Source organism: Haliotis rubra, unplaced genomic scaffold (assembly GCF_003918875.1).
Source record: "Haliotis rubra isolate DU_JTF1 unplaced genomic scaffold, ASM391887v1 Scf810, whole genome shotgun sequence".
Taxonomy (NCBI): domain Eukaryota; kingdom Metazoa; phylum Mollusca; class Gastropoda; order Lepetellida; family Haliotidae; genus Haliotis; species Haliotis rubra.
The window spans coordinates 218,275-238,195 of record NW_025767536.1 but is presented as its reverse complement, the minus strand read 5'-3'; the positions used below and the strand labels follow the sequence as shown (position 1 = coordinate 238,195).

Sequence of the window (19,921 nt, the reverse complement as noted above, 5' to 3'; positions counted from 1 at the left end):
GGCATGGGAGAGAGAGAGGCAGGGAGAGAGAGGGAGAGAGAGAGGCATGGGATAGAGAGAGAGAGAGAGAGAGAGAGAGAGAGAGAGAGAGGCAGAGAGAGAGAGAGAGAGAGAGAGGCTTAGTCTCTGAAAATTTATAATTTTGATAGTAACAAACAAGCCCATTTATATTGAAAAGGAGCCCTAGGGAGATCAGAGATTCCAGAACCTGAGGAAATCTAGAGAGAGCGATGGCTTAGAGAGAGAGAGGCAGTGAGAGAGAGAGAGAGAGAGCTTCGATACACATGATTTGTTAGTTGTTGCACAATCACCACTGCCGTGGACCATCCGATCGCGGACATCACATTGCAAGTGGTATTCGATAACGCAACATCACAGCACCAATGAGAGGACGTTGCTTTGGTGTTCGATAACATAGAGACCCCTTTGAACTGACCTGAACGTTCAACAGGGCATCAACGAAACTGTTAATGTGAAAACTTGCAATAGGCTGGACGCCATAGCCCTTTATAGCCCGGGGGCGGTGGGGTAGCCCAGTGGTTAAAGCGTTCCCTCGTCACGCCGAAGACCCGGGTCTGATTCCCCACATGGGTACAATGTGTGAAGCCTGTTTATGGTGTCCCCGGCCCTGGTATTGTTGGAATATTGCTAAAAGCGGCGTAAAAGTCAACTCACTCACACACGTGGGATTAGAACGTTTGCCTTGTATACTTTCATCCGGGCCAAGTGTCACCACAAGCACAGGCTCACTTCCACTTTAAGAGAAAGGCCACCAGGGAATGTAAGTCTCATCTTTGACCTGGCTGATTTATTGAGTAATCGGTCGATTGGCACATTATCGATCCCTGGTTTGTTTGACCCTAGGTTGTGGGGTAGTCCAGATAATGCTGAGTGTGTCATTAAACTCACTCACTCACTCACTCACTCACTCACTCACTCACTCACTCACTCACTCACTCACTCACTCACTCACTCACTCACTCACTCACTCACTCACTCACTCACTCACTCACTCACTCACTCTCTCTTGGGACAATTTGGCTGCACGCTATAGGCTCTGCTCTACAGTCGTTCCGGCTCTGTGTAACAATATCGGCTCATTTCTCTGTACTTGTCTGCTAAATACGGCTTTATGGTCTGTCTCCAGTACGTTATATTTAGTTTTATTACAGCTAATTGATAAGCGACAGCTTCTCAGTTTCACGGAGGGTACTCATTGTAAGCCTGAACACGGAGAGACAGACACAGTAGATCCAGCCAACAGAAACATGTCGTATGTTCACAGAGCATGTTTTATAGACAAGATGGAAATGTTGGAGAAATGCCACCCAAACGATCATCAACTACACCATCATATCTATCCTGCTATCACTCACACCCCCTCCCTCGCATCATCATCATCATCGTCGTCGTCGTCGTCGTCATCATCGTCGTCGTCGTCATCATCATCGTCGTCGTCGTCGTCACCATCATCGTCGTCGTCGTCATCATCATCATCATCATCATCGTCGTTCATCACCATCGTCATCACCATCACTGTCGTCGTCGTCGTCATCATCATCATCATCATCATGGTGGTTGCCACATGAATACGTGCAAACACCTAGTTGAAGGTACAGCAACATGCAGTTATCTTGGACAAAGTACTGTGACAATATGTCCCAGTCCACCCAGCTGTGAATGGGTACCTCGTAAGGATGGGAAAGCCACATTAACTCGGTGCGCCTAGTGGCCGCAAGAGTTGTAGCTCCCCAGGGAGTTGGGATTGGTAATACGATGTGCCGCTGAGATTGACATCCAATGATCGAGGGAAAAACAAAGAAGCGCTTTGAGCAAGCATGTGGGATGGACTATAGCGCTATATCTATACCCATATAATAATAATAATCATCATCGCCACCATCAGGATCACCAGCTCTCATGATCATCATCCACCATCACCAGCCAACACTCACTTTGATCATAACCATGACCTCTGCATCAGCCCTGGTTGGATTAAGCGCTATATAAATTCCTAGTATTATTATTACTATCAGAGCCGGCCCTTGGGGATTCCGGTTTGAAATAGCTCCCCGACACCAAATCAATCGGATGGTCAGGAACCATGACTGCATGTCACCACACCGTGGTTTTAATAGCAGGCAATGGATTATTTATATGCCTTTGTATTATGGCGGCAATATTGTAGCAGGCCGATAAACAACCAACAAACACAGTATCATAACCACCCTGCCACCCCGTGTCTCGGTATTGTCATGCCTAGTGACATCTATCCTCTCTAGTCCCCACATCTATGTGCTCCCTGATAATACAGCACATAGTTATATATACTACTATAAAGGACGTTCAGTACTGTGACCCATCAGAAAATGGGTACCCGGTGGGATAAGACATGTGACTATTAAAACTTGGACAAAGTACTGTGACTATGTGTCCCAGTCCACCCAGCTGTGAATGGGTACCTCGTAAGGATGGGAAAGTCACATGAACTGTGTGCCCCAAGTGGCTGCACGAGTTGTATGATGCCCAGGCACTTAAGAGTAAAAAATACGACGTGCCGTTGAGATTGAGATCCAATCATTCGAAAGAAATAACAAAGGGCTTTGAACATGCGTATGTGGTGGAGTATAGCGCTATATAAGTTCCGATATAATATGACACTCTGGGTAATGCAGAAGGCTGCAGTGTTGGGGAGCCTTCATATTCTCCGGAAAGTTCTTGGTGGGTTCGACTAGGCAGCGTTTCCTGGGAGAAGTCCCATTCGCTGCCTGGGCTGCGTGTAGAGGGGGTGAGGGCCCTGAGCTGATGATGAGCCTTACAAGCCTGACTGTGCCAGGATCACCCGAACCCTCTCTGCTGCATTTTCATCTTTAATGTGTAAAAATAATAATCATAATATATTAACCTTCTAGCGCCTCGCAGGAAGCTTGGGTTATCTGGGGTAATAATAATCAGATTGTAGCACCTTTAGCGTGCCCCTCCGTGGTGCGGAATTCAGCGCATTACAAATGTCCTTATTATTATACGAGCCATCAAACGTTTAGACTCACTAGTGTAAATGTAGCCTCTTACTTCAGTCAACTGTTCTAAACTAGATTTTGTAAAATATTCCATCCTGTTTAAAGGTACTGTTTACACATAAACTGATGTATTGTAAAACAAATTCGTAACGTTGAAAAGATTATTGTCATGCGTTCAGTAAATGATGAAACTCAATGAAAATTGGCGAATTCTTAACAAAGCTTTACATCACAACGCAGCTGTTCACATGCATGATATTTGCACATGCTTTTCAGCCATTTAATGCATGATCCTCGTGCACTTCATCTGCATAAGGTTTGCAGTAGGGTTCCCCCAGGTTAGTGGAGAAATTCATCTTCGATGTAATATATATGTACGGCGTTGGACATCAAACAAACAACCACGACTGTGTCACTGACTGAGTTTGGTTTTACGCCGCTTTTAGCAATATTCCAGCAACATCACGGCGGGGAACACCAGAAATGGGCTTCACACATTGTACCCATGTGGGGATTCGAACCCGGGTCTTCGGCGTGACGAGCCAACGCTTTAACCACTAAGCTACCCTTCCGCCCCACGACTGTGTCAAGTCGCGCATGATGGAAACGCTAACATGACATCTAGCATCTAGTATGTAACCATACATATATACATAACATAAAGTGAGTGCTTTAACTGAGTCTAACCTTTATATGGGTAGTATATTATTACTACTGTCCCCGGTGTAGATATGTACTAATTTAGAGCATGTCCGAGGAGAGTACATAATCCATCAGCAACCCTAAGTTTTAAGAGTAAACCCCAATTAGCGATTCTTAGATCTGGTATCTCTGACCAACTCAATGACGGCCGTCCAGCCAGACTGAACCAACGCACCCATCTTCTATCAATCTGTCAACTTTGATGGACAATATACGTCAATCTCCAATTATAGGTGTATATTTATCATAAATATTGAAGTAACCGGAGAGTTGTTGTGGGGATCGATCCCCAACTCGTGTGTACACAGTGAGATCCTGAAGACTGGCAGATGGCCATGTACAGCTACCTTCCATTAGGACGAGCAGCTGAGAGCCTCTACCACAACAGATAATCTATTGACTCAGTAATAATTCATCGTTTACAAAATAGCAGTCTTAGGGATCGATCTGGCTCTCGATGGAGCATTTACTATCAACACACACTGCGGTACAACACTGAGATAACTGCTCTTATATAAGTAAAAGACATTCTGACGTCATTGTCTTTTACAGATATGGTCTATATGCGTCTATAAGTCTTTGTGTATGGAACTTATACAGTAACGACTGGGGGCAACGGCAAAAGAGGAGTGTATATCAAAGACGCACTTATCCATCGTTAATGCTGATACTATTGTTTTGTCAATGTCCTTTCTGAAGGAGGCGATATCTGAATATGCCGTGCAGTGTGTACACAATGCCATGGTATTGTTTGTGTATACGTATAGAGTACGTCATTGTATTGCTTGTGTATACGTATAGAATACGTCATGGTATTGCGTGTGTATACGTATAGAGTACGTCATGGTATTGCTTGTGTATACGTATAGAGTACGTCATGGTATTGCTTGTGTATACGTATAGAGTACGTCACGGTGTTGCTTGTGTATACGTATAGAGTACGTAATGGTATTATTTGTGTATACGTATTGAATACGTCATTGTATTGCTTGTGGATACATATAGAGTACGTCATGGTATTGCTTGTGTATACGTATAGAGTACGTCATTGTATTATTTGTGTATACGTATAGAATACGTCATGGTATTGCTTGTGTATACGTATAGAATACGTCATGGTATATCAATGGATATGTTGGGGATGTAAGAGTATATTTGCAGTATAAAATCACATGATGAGTTGTGATGTCGGGTAAATAAGTACATTATGAATACACTGTATGTTGTATCGCAAAGTTGTGGTATATGACTACATTGTGACACACAGTATATTGTGTTGTGATGTCCTTCTAAAGGAGTTCATTATAAATACACTGTATGTTTGTCGTAAAGTTGTGGTATATGAATACATTGTGACACACAGTATATTGTGTTGTGATGTCCTTCTAAAGGAGTACATTATAAATACACAGTATATTTGTCGTAGAGTTGTGGTATATGAATACATTGTGACACACAGTATATTGTGTTGTGATATCCTTCTAAAGGAGTACATTATAAATACACAGTATATTTGTCGTAGAGTTGTGGTATATGAATACATTGTGACACACAGTATATTGTGTTGTGATGTCCTTCTAAAGGAGTACATTATAAATACACAGTATATTTGTCGTAAAGTTGTAGTATATGAATACATTGTGACACACAGTATATTGTGTTGTGATGTCCTTCTAAAGGAGTACATTATAAATACACAGTATATTTGTCGTAAATATTCAAATTCGCTGGTCATTAATAAACTACCATTTTCATTTTCAGGACTACCTCATTAAATATGGATACCTCGTGCCCCAAGATCCCAAGACGGGAGCATTACGGACAGAGGCCTCGTTCAAGGACGCCATTCGACAGTTCCAGAAAATGGCTGGCCTCAATGTCACAGGTAGGTGGTAAATTACATGTTTTCAGTGTCGTAATTGTTCCTGAATCAGAGGGAGGTATCAATTGTGCTGTTCCTGCTAGATGTTTTCATGACATATCCAAGTCACAAAGCAGTGGCACTGCTCTTGCCGATGCAATCGTGCATCATCTGCTGACCTTTATTGATTGTAATATATCTATCGATTCCTCCGTGCAAACACCATCCATACATGTCTCTGAGTGCGTGGGTGCGTCATGAAATGGGTTACGCCCTTGTTTGCAGTGTTCGAGGCACAGTCACGGCAGAGATGGTGAAATCGAGGACAGTTTTATGGGACGAGAAAACTCATTATTCACAAGGCTTCCCCTTCTTATTCCGGGTCTGGCAACTGCATCTGTATTGATATAGCTGCATAGACGTTTTAAAATGTTGATATGATGACCTCTGTCTTCTGAATTTGGCCTATACGGTTGTATCTGTCATTGCATCCTTGCTTGCATCTCTTATTGTAAATAGGTGTCCTTTGTTGTATCTGTTATTTCATGTGGGTGTCCTTGATTGTATCTGTTTTTTACATGGGTGTCAGGTATTGTATATGTGTGTCCTTGGTTGTATCTGTTACTGAATGTGGATGTACTTGGTTGTATCTGTTACTGAATGGGGATGTCCGTGGTTGTATCTGTTATTGAATGGGGATGTCCGTAGTTGTATCTGTTATTGAATGGGGATGTCCGTGGTTGTATCTGTCATTGAATGTGGATGTCCGTGGTTGTATCTGTTATTGAAGGTGGATGTCCGTGGTTGTATCTGTTATTGAAGGTGGATGTCCGTGGTTGTATCTGTTATTGAAGGTGGATGTACTTGGTTGTATCTGTTATTGAAGGTTGTATCTGTATCTGTTATTGAATGTGGATGTCGTATCTGTTATTGAAGGTGGATGTACTTGGTTGTATCTGTTATTGAAGGTGGATGTACTTGGTTGTATCTGTTATTGAATGTGGATGTACTGGATGTATTGAAGGTGGATTTCCGTGGTTGTATCTGTTATTGAATGTGGATGTACTTGGTTGTATCTGTTATTGAAGGTGGATGTACTTGGTTGTATATGTTATTGAATGTGGATGTACTTGGTTGTATCTGTTATTGAATGTGGATGTACTTGGTTGTATCTGTTATTGAATGTGGATGTACTTGGTTGTATCTGTTATTGAATGTGGATGTACTTGGTTGTATATGTTATTGAAGGTGGATGTACTTGGTTGTATCTGTTATTGAATGTGGATGTACTTGGTTGTATCTGTTATTGAATGTGGATGTACTTGGTTGTATCTGTTATTGAATGTGGATGTACTTGGTTGTATCTGTTATTGAAGGTGGATGTACTTGGTTGTATCTGTTATTGAATGTGGATGTACTTGGTTGTATCTGTTATTGAAGGTGGATGTACTTGGTTGTATCTGTTTTTGAATAGGGATGTATTGGTGTATCCGTTATTGAATGTGGTAGTCCTCGATGTACGTTTATAGTATATACAGTATAGTATATAATATATAGTATATATCATATTCTTACAGTTGTCTGCTATTGCATACAGGTGTTATATAATGATCTGCTTTTTCACGCAAGCGCCCTAAACCTAATACCCCATTTTTTATAGGCATTCCAGAAGTTGGTCAATCAAAAAAGGTTACACATTTGTGGATAACATATATAATATACAAGAAATTGTCATCCATAAAGTTGTAGCCTTTGTTAATGATATCCTGTTATATGCAGATGTTCTTAAGATGATCTGATGTTGTATAAAGGTGTTCTTAAGATGATCTGATGTTGTATACAGGTGTTCTGAACCGTTGAACCCTCAGCTACTTTGTATCCAGATATACTAAAAGCATGATCTGTACACAAGTTTCCTTCGGGCTATCGGCTATTGCAAACATATATCCTATACGTTATTTGTTATTGTATGCTATGCGTCACCTGTTATCGTATCCAGATGTGCTTTAGGTTATCAGCTATAGTACCCACATGTGCTTTATGTCATCTGTTATCGTATCCAGATGTGCTTTGGGTTATCAGCTATAGTACCCACATGTGCTTTATGTCATCTGTTATCATATCCAGATGTGCTTTAGGTTATCGGCTATAGCAGCGTCATGAGCTTAACGTCATCTGTGTTCGTATCCAGATGCGCTTTAGGTTATCGGCTATAGTGCCCAGATGTACTTTGCGTCATCTGCTATAGTATCCATATGTTCTTTTTGTCATCTGTTATCGTATCCAAAGTGCTTTGTGTTATCGGCTATAGTACCCACGAGTGCTTAACGTCATCTGTTATCGTATCCAGATGTGCTTTAGGTTATCGGCTATAGTGCCCAGATGTACTTTGCGTCATCTGCTATAGTATCCATACGTGCTTTACGTCATCTTCTACAGTATCCAAATGTGCTTTACGGCATCTGCTAAAGTATCCACATGTGCATTACGTCATCTGCTATTGTATTCATATGTGCTTTACGTCATCTGCTATTGCATACAAGTGTGTTTTCACGTCATCTGCTATTGTATACAAGTGTGTTTTATGTCATCTGTTTTTGCATACAAGTGTGTTTTACGTCATCTGCTATTGCATACAAGTATGTTTTACGTCATCTGCTATTGCATACAAGTGTGTTTTACGTCATCTGCTATTGCACACAAGTGTGTTTTACGTCATCTGCAATTGTATACAGACTTTGTATTGTATTCAATACTTGCTGTATACAGGCATCCTTTAAGTCATCTCCAATTGTGGACATGCGTCCATTACATATCTGTGGTGTTATCGGTCCTAGGGTTGAAATATCCGACACTGTAACAGCTATTTGCGGTCTGAGGATTTCTAAACGACTTCTGAACTGCTGTGACCTTTGTTGCCTGTGACGTGACGAAGGCTTCACTGCGCGTGCAGTGACCATCACTGCCAGTTACGTGAAGGCTCAATCATGCGTGTCGTGGCCTGTGATGCCACCTGATAGCGTGTCAGTGTGAGGGCGTTTCGCACCTCACTCCTGATCCGGCGTTCAGGGCAGAGAGGTGATAACACACATTCACACCACTGGAAAGTCTTCGGCAGAACCTGTAACACGGATTCGGATATTCTCAGTTTGTCCGGTAACACGCATATGATCCACTCGGCAACGGGTTCCAGAAATACATTGTCTGTCTATGAAATCTTCATTCAGCTGAACCCCAACAATGTGTTGCAAGGCATCCGATATGTTCATAAGGCCATACTGTTTGCATTTGTGGGAACTTAAATCCAATAGTCAGTAATAGTCCGTCTCACAGTCCTTGAACCACATTATTTTTCCTACTGCCCAGCCCTCCCTGCAATGTTAAAGCCCTAAATCAAGCAAGTCTAGATTCTGAGTTTCCCATTTCACTGGGGCTCCTTTTCAATTTAAATGGTTTTATTTGCTACTATCAAAATTGCATATATCCAGTCTAAGTGTGGGGTAGCAGTAGTGGGAAGCAAATGTATGAAGCAAAAAAGTGGGTCACCAAATATTACCACAAAGATAGAGAGAAGATGGATGCATGCCAAAATGACACTGAATATTTTCCTTTAAATTATCGCTTGGGGGGAGTATATAGGCACTTAAATATATGGAGGAGGTGGTCATAAAGATGTGGCATGTATTGGGGAACCCATTAAAACTAGAACATTCAATGCGGAAGGGTCGATAAAATGCAGTTCTACGACCAAAGAGCTCCTCTCCCTCTCCCCATTCCCCACCCTCTCACCCCTCTCCATTCCATCTTCCCTCCTCTCCCAATAATAAAAGATAAGTCCTAATGATACCACGTCTTTTTGTGCTCCTGTTTACGTACATCACGGCGCCACAAGTACCGGTTATTGATACTTTCACAATGACAACGATCTGCTTAAGATTCCCTGTCTCAATCCACTAAGCATGAGCCAAAACGCTTTACATACGCCGATGAAGCAACGACACTAGCCTATTTATATCAGCTAGGAATTATGATCTACACTATTAACCATTTCTTGAGAGACCTATGGAAGTCTACACCGACACCGAGGTACTGGGACAGATGCGTAGAAGCCTGAAAGAGGGTGTACGATGACTGGCAGATAGCATCCGGCCGTGTACACATACATTCACTTTAATACATTCCTGCAATAAAAGATTGCTGATCACTCGCGGTATAGGCAGATCTGTGAAGAGCGTGTTCAGCTTGGACTGACATTGAAATTCTGTAATCGCCGTTATGAGGGATCTGGGCTTTTAACGATGTCGAGGTCACAGGGCGTGTATTATCATCTTGGATGAGGCTTTAAGTGTTATTTGCTCAACTAGTCGAAGCAAAATTCCGGAGGATAACTTCAGATATTTATCCGTTTTGATGTGTTTCGTACATTTAATAATCGGTGAATATTAATGTCGACAAGAGTAATATAGCTAGTGTCGATGAGTGATACTGACTTCATCACACAGTCATGACGAGTAATCGATGACAGTGATATCACGCAGTGTGAGGTTTCATCGCAGTATTGTGAAGTGACAATAATGACTGGTGATGAATGACTTCATCAGTGTATTGGTGACAATGACTTCATCACGCAGTACAATGACTTCATCACACAGTACAGTGAAGTCACAATGACTTCATCACACAATGCCGTACAGTGCAGGTTACAATGACTTCATCACGCAGTACAGTGAAGTGACAATGACATCATCAGTACAGTGAGTCACAATGCCTTCATCACAGTGAAGTCACAATGACTTCATCACGCAGTACAGTGAGGTGACAATGACTTCATCACGCAGTACAGTGAGTGAAATGTCACGCAATGACTTGACAAATGACTTCATCACGCAGTACTTGTGAGGTGACAATGACTTCATCATGCAGTACAAGGTGACAATGACATCATCACGCAGTAATGACAATGACTCATCACGCAGTACTGTGAGGTGACAATGACATCATCACGCAGTACAGTGAAGTCACAATGACATCATCATGCAGTACAGTGAAGTCACAATGACATCATCACGCAGTACAGTGACAGTCACAATGACACCATCATCACGCAGTACAGTGAAGTCACAATGACACGCATCACGCAGTACAGTGAAGTCACAATGACTTCATCACGCAGTACAATGAAGTCACAATGCCTTGATCACGCAGTACAGTGAGGTGACAATGACTTCATCACTAAGTACTGTGAGGAGTGACAATGACTTCATCACGCAGTACAGTGAAGTCACAATGACCTCATCATGCAGTACAGTGAGGTGACAATGACATCATCACGCAGTACAGTGAGGTGACAATGACTTCATCATGCAGTACAGTGAAGTCACAATGACTTCATCAAGCAGTACTGTGAGGTGACAATGACATCATCACGCAGTACAGTGAAGTCCCTCTGAGAAGACAGGTGGTTGGAGAGAGGTGAAGTTGTAGATGGCTTGATAGTGAGCAGAAAGTGGATCGAGATTGCTAGGTTGAGAGGTGGGCGCGGACGTCGGAGAGGACAGTCACGCACATATGGGTGAATTTGGAGTGACTACATACCAATCCGTGAAACAATTAAGTAATGAAACAATAGGCGAGAGCTTTCAATACAACTGATAGCTCATGACAGGTAATTAATGACAGATGGTCGGATTGGGGTGTGCTGATAGCTATAGTCCGGGAAAGCCACTTTTAAGAGAACAAGAGTTGAAAATGGTTTGGCTCAACCGGCAATGGGTATGGTTGAGGTGATCGTGTGAAAGTGGGTCTCCCGGCAATTCGCTATTAGCTAATCCATGTTACCGTAAATAATCCAGATTTTTAATGTCTCTCTAAGTTAGTCAAATTAAGTCAAAATGAGTTGAAATTTGTGTCATGATGCTTATAAACATACACTCATCCATTTACAACCTCCCAAACATGACTTCTGATCGAAATTATACATTCTCGCCCATGGGCCAACCTCTTTTTTCGCCCATGGGCGAGATTTTTTTAATATCGCTCTAAGTTAGTCAAATTAAGTCAATATGAGTTGACTTTTGTTTCATGATACTTATAAACATACACTCATTCATTTACAACCTCCAAAACATGGAAAACATATACTTTGAATAAAAGTAAATATTCTCGCCCATGGGCCAATCCTATTTTTCGCCCATGGGCGAGATTTTTAATATCGTTCTAAGTTAGTCGAATTAAGCCAATGTGAGAGTTGAATTTTTGTTTCATGATACTTATAAACATACATTCATTCATTTACAACCTCCAAAACATGGAAAATCATGTATTTTTAGTAAAGCCAATATTCTCGCCCATGGGCCAAAATGTGGTTTCGCCCATGGGCGAGATTTTTAATATCGCTCTAAGTTAGTCAAATTAAGTCCAAAATGAGTTGTGTCATGATGCTTATAAACATACACTTGCCATTCATTTACAACCTTCAAAACATGGAAAAACATGTATTTTGAGTAAAAGTAAAATATTCTCGCCCATGGGCCAATCCTATTTTTCGCCCATGGGCGAGAGATTTTTAATATCGTTCTAAGTTCGTCGAATTAAGTCAATATGAGTTGGGAATTTTGTTTCATGATACTTATAAACATACACTCATTCATTTACAACCTCCAAAACATGGAAAATCATGTATTTGAGTAAAAGTCAATATTCTCGCCCATGGGCCAAAATAGTCGTTTAAGCCCATGAAGATTTTTAGCATCCATCTAAGTTAGTCGAATTAAAGTCAATATGAGTTGAATTTTGTTTCAAAGGTACTTATAAACATACACTCATTCATTTATTAACCTCCAAACATGGAAAATCATGTATTTGAGTAAAAGTCAATATTCTCGCCCATGGGCCAAAATGTGTTTCTGCCAATGGGCGAGATTTTTAATATCGCTCTAAGTTTTACAGTATCCAAATGTGCTTTACGGCATCTGCTAAAGTATCCACATGTGCATTACGTCATCTGCTATTGTATTCATATGTGCTTTACGTCATCTGCTATTGCATACAAGTGTGTTTTCACGTCATCTGCTGTTGTATACAAGTGTGTTTTACGTCATCTGTTTTTGCATACAAGTGTGTTTTACGTCATCTGCTATTGCATACAAGTATGTTTTACGTCATCTGCTATTGCACACAAGTGTGTTTTACGTCATCTGCAATTGTATACAGACTTTGTATTGTATTCAATACTTGCTGTATACAGGCATCCTTTAAGTCATCTCCAATTGTGGACATGCGTCCATTACATATCTGTGGTGTTATCGGTCCTAGGGTTGAAATATCCGACACTGTAACAGCTATTTGCGGTCTGAGGATTTCTAAACGACTTCTGAACTGCTGTGACCTTTGTTGCCTGTGACGTGACGAAGGCTTCACTGCGCGTGCAGTGACCATCACTGCCAGTTACGTGAGGAAGGCTCAATCATGCGTGTCGTGGCCTGTGATGCCACCTGATAGCGTGTCAGTGTGAGGGCGTTTCACACCTCACTCCTGATCCGGCGTTCAGGGCAGAGAGGTGATAACACACATTCACACCACTGGAAAGTCTTCGGCAGAACCTGTAACACGGATTCGGATATTCTCAGTTTGTCCGGTAACACGCATATGATCCACTCGGCAACGGGTTCCAGAAATACATTGTCTGTCTATGAAATCTTCATTCAGCTGAACCCCAACAATGTGTTGCAAGGCATCCGATATGTTCATAAGGCCATACTGTTTGCATTTGTGGGAACTTAAATCCAATAGTCAGTAATAGTCCGTCTCACAGTCCTTGAACCACATTATTTTTCCTACTGCCCAGCCCTCCCTGCAATGTTAAAGCCCTAAATCAAGCAAGTCTAGATTCTGAGTTTCCCATTTCACTGGGGCTCCTTTTCAATTTAAATGGTTTTATTTGCTACTATCAAAATTGCATATATCCAGTCTAAGTGTGGGGTAGCAGTAGTGGGAAGCAAATGTATGAAGCAAAAAAGTGGGTCACCAAATATTACCACAAAGATAGAGAGAAGATGGATGCATGCCAAAATGACACTGAATATTTTCCTTTAAATTATCGCTTGGGGGGAGTATATAGGCACTTAAATATATGGAGGAGGTGGTCATAAAGATGTGGCATGTATTGGGGAACCCATTAAAACTAGAACATTCAATGCGGAAGGGTCGATAAAATGCAGTTCTACGACCAAAGAGCTCCTCCCCCCTCTCTCCCCCAATCCCCCACCTTCTCACCCCTCTCCATTCCATCTTCCCTCCCCTCCCTATAATAAAAGATAAGTCCTAATGATACCACGTCTTTTTGTGCTCCTGTTTACGTACATCACGGCGCCACAAGTACCGGTTATTGATACTCTCACAATGACAACGATCTGCTTAAGATTCCCTGTCTCAATCCACTAAGCATGAGCCAAAACGCTTTACATACGCCGATGAAGCAACGACACTAGCCTATTTATATCAGCTAGGAATTATGATCTACACTATAAACCATTTCTTGAGAGACCTATGGAAGTCTACACCGACACCGAGGTACTGGGACAGATGCGTAGAAGCCTGAAAGAGGGTGTACGATGACTGGCAGATAGCATCCGGTCGTGTACACATACATTCACTTTAATACATTCCCTGCAATAAAAGATTGCTGATCACTCGCGGTATAGGCAGATCTGTGAAGAGCGTGTTCAGCTTGGACTGACATTGAAATTCTGTAATCGCCGTTATGAGGGATCTGGGCTTTTAACGATGTCGAGGTCACAGGGCGTGTATTATCATCTTGGATGAGGCTTTAAGTGTTATTTGCTCAACTAGTCGAAGCAAAATTCTGGAGGATAACTTCAGTTATTTATCCGTTTTGATGTGTTTCGTACATTTAATAATCGGTGAATATTAATGTCGACAAGAGTAATATAGCTAGTGTCGATGAGTGATACTGACTTCGTCATACGAGTGTCGATGAGTGATATTGATTTCATCATAATGACTGATGAAGTACAGTGAGGTGACAATGACTTCATCACGCAGTACTGTGAAGTCACAATGACTTCATCACGCCGTACAGTGAGGTTAAAATGACTTCATCAAGCAGTACAGTGAGGTGACAATGACATCATCACGCAGTACAGTGAAGTCACAATGACATCATCATGAAGTACAATGAAGTCACAATGACTTAATCACGCAGTACAGTGAAGTCACAATGACTTAATCACGCAGTACTGTGAGGTGACAATGACTTCATCATGAAGTACAATGAAGTCACAATGACTTCATCACGCAGTACTGTGAGGTTACAATGACATCATCACGCAGTACAGTGAAGTCACAATGACATCATCACGCAGTACAGTGAAGTCACAATGACATCATCACGCAGTACAGTGAAGTCACAATGACATCATCACGCAGTACAGTGAAGTCACAATGACATCATCACGCAGTACAGTGAAGTCACAATGACTTAATCACGCAGTACAATGAAGTCACAATGCCTTGATCATGCAGTACAGTGAGGTGACAATACTTCATCACTAAGTACTGTGAGGTGACAATGACTTCATCATGCAGTACAGTGAAGTCACAATGACCTCATCATGTAGTACAGTGAGGTGACAATGACATCATCACGCAGTACAGTGAAGTCACAATGACTTCATCATGCAGTACAGTGAAGTCACAATGACTTCATCATGCAGTACAGTGAGGTCACAATGACTTAATCAAGCAGTACTGTGAGGTGACAATGACATCATCACGCAGTACAGTGAAGTCACAATGACTTGATCATGCAGTACAGTGAGGTGACAATACTTCATCACTAAGTACTGTGAGGTGACAATGACTTCATCATGCAGTACAGTGAAGTCACAATGACATCATCACGCAGTACAATGAAGTCACAATGCCTTGATCATGCAGTACAGTGAAGTCACAATGACATCATCATGCAGTACAGTGAAGTCACAATGACATCATCATGCAGTACAGTGAAGTCACAATGACATCATCACGCAGTACAGTGAAGTCACAATGACTTCATCAAGCAGTACTGTGAAGTCACAATGACTTCATCAAGCAGTACTGTGAGGTGACAATGACATCATCACGCAGTACAGTGAAGTCACAATGACTTGATCATGCAGTACAGTGAGGTGACAATACTTCATCACTAAGTACTGTGGGGTTAAAATGACTTCATCACGCAGTACAGTGAAGTCACAATGACATCATCACGCAGTACAGTGAAGTCACAATGACTTCATCAAGCAGTACTGTGAGGTGACAATGACATCATCACGCAGTACAGTGAAGTCACAATGACTTCATCACGCAGTACAGTGAAGTGACAATGACATCATCACGCAGTACAATGAAGTCACAATGACATCATCATGCAGTACAGTGAAGTTACAATGACTTCATCACGCAGTACAGTGAAGTCACAATGACTTCATAACACGAGTACCACGCGGTTCAAGAACCTCTTACAGTGATTTTGACTCGACAGCAAGTCTGTAATCCTTCTTTAAGGAGAATGGTATGCCGTCTGGCTGTTGGCGCTCTAATCGATGACATACTGGGAACTGTACGAACCTCTTAGTCTGTCATACAGAGCCTGACGCAAATATATCCAAGAAAGTCCACGCAAGTCTAGAAAATGTGGCAAGTCTAGATTCCCACAGCTTCGGGATGAAATGAAGAAAGTCTCAGGGCTCCTTTTACTTATATTTATATTTTCTACTGTGAACTTTTCTTTCTGTAAAATATGTCCCTTTTGGAGCTAGTTGTTAGTGTACGAACCTCTCAGATGCTTCACATATTCCGATGATTGTCATTAATATTTGCAGTCATGTGTTGCTACGCAGCTGCTGATCACGCGCATCTGATATGCTACTGGATTTACGTCTTTGGGAGCGGGTGAGCGTTTGACCTCAACGTTTCAGCATAGCAATGACGACCTCTGATGATGCAATCTAGAAGTTACATAGCTGTAAGACGAAATGAACTGTAATGAGAAACTCCCATACGATAACCATGACAAGATAATGCGTGATGACTCTGTTATAGAATAACTCCGAGTTGACTTACAGAAGATAAATCTTTACTGGAATCACAGTGTTGTTGGCACGTGACGTAGTGTAATCAATGTATGACGTCATGAACAGCGGGTAACGTCGTGCCGTATTTCTTGGCGAATATTGACGTCAATTGGTTTCAGTATGATTTCAATTGACAAATTACTCTTGACAATCGGATATACACGGAGGGTTATTACACATGGTCATTCTATACTCCAGTATATGTTCATGAATGTTCCTGTAATATTTCTAAAAGAAAAGTAGGGCCTTACTAATTCGCTCAATTTGACCGTGAAGATCCGGGTTAGAATTGATCTTCAGTAACCAGTGGTAAGAGGCGACTAACGGGATCAGGTGGTCAGGCTCGTTGACTTGGTTACACACGTCATCGTATCCCAATTGCGTTGATCGATGCTCATGCTCTTGATCACTGGATTGTCTGGTCCAGACTCGATTATTTACAGACAGCTGCCATATAGCTGGAGTATTGCTGAGTGCGGCGTAAAACTCAATCACTCACGCTCAACTGGGCACTGACTGACGCACTGACTCACTCACTGACCTACTCACTCACTCACTCACTCACTCACTCACACACGCACTCACTCACTCACTCATCCACCCACCCACCCACCCACCCACTCACTCACCCACCCACCTCACTCACTCACTCACTCACACAAAGTCACACAAAGTCACTCACTCACTCGCTCGCTCACTCACTCACTCACTCACCCACCCATACCCACCCACTCACTCACTCATTCACTCACTCACTCTGGTCCAGACTCGATTTTTTACAGACCGCCGCCATAAAGCTGGAATATTGCTGAGTGCGGCGTAAAACTAAACTCACTCACTCACCCAAACCCACCCATCCATTCACTCACTCACTGTCTATATGTAAATTCCTTCACACTTATACTTTGGAAACAAAGCGGCACTGTAACAGTTCAAATCTGAACATCTTTACCAGCCACCTGGTCCATCAAATATGAAGTACATATTCCAACAAACATCCAGTGTTACCAACGTGACGTCGCTTTTTCTCTTTCAAACAGCGCTGGTACGGACTCGTTAATTTGTAATTTCTCTGTTTTATGTGAGGCACGTTGTGCGCTACAGCTGCTGCACCATCGTTAACTGACCTTTCCCCAATGCCCCCAGGAATTGATTTCCATCCCGACTACCTGCACATCCCTCCCTCGTCACTCATGTCCGTTCTACACACGGAACATTTGCTTTATGAGGCCCGCGTCCATATAAGTAGTTCATGGTACTACCTATTACACACGGGGCGGGACAGCGGCAACGTCTGGCGTTCCTGTTAACGTCTCCTGTTTAATGAAACAGAGGCTGCTTGATGTGCAGGCATGACCCAATTCTATTCCTGGATCACCGATTGTTGGGCGTTCGTATCACAACTGTCTGGGTGTTATTAGCTCAACTGGTCGTAGACCAGCGGTTTTACCTCATAGCTTGTTGGTCCCGACGTTTTGGTTTCCGGACGAACAGTTAAAGAATGCCAAAAGAGCTTCGAGGATTTACGGATGTGCCCCTACCAAATTTTGTCCAGGGATTTCATAGCACGAGTGAGAATAACCTAACGCTAAATGTAAAACTAAATTTGTTTCGCTATGCTGTACTGCTGGCACCTGCTGAATCAATCAGTTACTGGGAACACGTCACATAAAAAGTCGTGTATGACGTATTGAACAGTGGGTGACGTCTTAGCACAAATGGAAACTACGAGAAAAAGAGTGAACACGCCAGTAGGAAGCAAAAGATCATGCTCACTGAGAAATACTGAAAACAGTTTTCCAGATAACCAAACCCCAGTGGGTAATTAATATTGATTTTATGCCACCTGTGGTCCCTCATAAAATATAGTTCGCTTTAAAAGGTACCTCCGGCCGAGCCATACTTAAAAGGGTCAAAGTGACATGATAACCTAGAATTTGACTGTGAGTGTTGGCCGGAGAACTGTCACACATATGGTGATGTCGATGATGATGATGATGATGATTATGACGACGATGATTATGACGACGACGACGATGATTATGACGACGACGACGATGATAATGATGATGATGACGATGATGATTATGACGACGACGACGATGATTATGACGACGACTACGATGATAATGATGATGATGACGATGATGATTATGACGACGACGACAATGATGATGATGATGTTGATGATGATGACGACGACGACGACGGCGACGATGATGATGACGATGATGACGATGATGATGATGATGATGATGATGACGATGATGATGATGATGATGATGATGATGATGATGATGATGATGATGATGATGATGATGATGTTAAGATCTGGTATCGAATTTTGTCCGCTAACCAGTTATGAAAACTTGATCCCATTTTGATGTATTTCAGACAAAGATGGTTTAACAATATGTTTCGGTTCAATAGTCGACCGATTCAGTCAGTGTGTCCGAAGTCAAATGTCACAGACAAATCAATAATGCTGAGATTACCCGGTGGTTACATGTGGTTGATTGGTGGTAGCTGATTGATTGTAAACACAGAAACCGACAATGAACCATTAACGATCCAGGCTGTATGTCTCATGTTCATTAGGTGAACATGCAAGCCAGATTGATATTTATTCAAACATATGAAGATATCTTGTTTAAATATACATATATCTACAAAATTTTAAAAATCAAATGCAGCTGGCTTAATTTTCTAGCCGAAGCACTCTACACTTACCCAATCAAACAGAATATTCTTGACTCCTTTTGTTATTATTCTCTATTCTCTATAGCCTGAGACCCGTGAAGATCTTAGAATTGGTCTTCAGTAAGCCATGCTTGTCGTAAGAGGCGACTAACGGGTTCGGGTGGTCAGGCTCGCTGACTTGGTTGACACATGTCATCGTATCCCAAGTGCGTAGAACGTGCTCATGCTCTTGATCACTGGATTGTCTGGTCAAGACTCGATTATTTACAGACCGCCGCCATATAGCTGGAATATTGCTGAGTGCGGCGTTAAACCACAAATCAACCAACCTGAGAGTGAGTGAGCGAGTGAGTATAGTTTTAGGAATACTCCAGCAATATCACGGCGGGGGGACACCAGACATGGGCTTCACACATTGTACCCATGTGGAGAATCGAACCCGGGTCTTTGGCGTGACGATCGAACGCTTTAACCACTAGGCTACCCCACCGCCCCTGGCC

At 42.1% G+C, this 19,921-nt stretch overlaps 1 protein-coding gene across 1 annotated transcript in view; it reads left to right on the top strand.

Annotated features, from left to right (window-relative positions):
• The window catches only part of LOC124261822 (matrix metalloproteinase-16-like), a 100,279-nt gene that overhangs the window by 41,076 nt on the left and 39,282 nt on the right, over window positions 1–19,921 (top strand). The window contains exon 2 of the mRNA XM_046696198.1: window positions 5,484–5,607. Coding sequence (XP_046552154.1) covers window positions 5,484–5,607 — 124 coding nt within the window. The remainder of the gene's footprint in view (window positions 1–5,483; window positions 5,608–19,921) is intronic.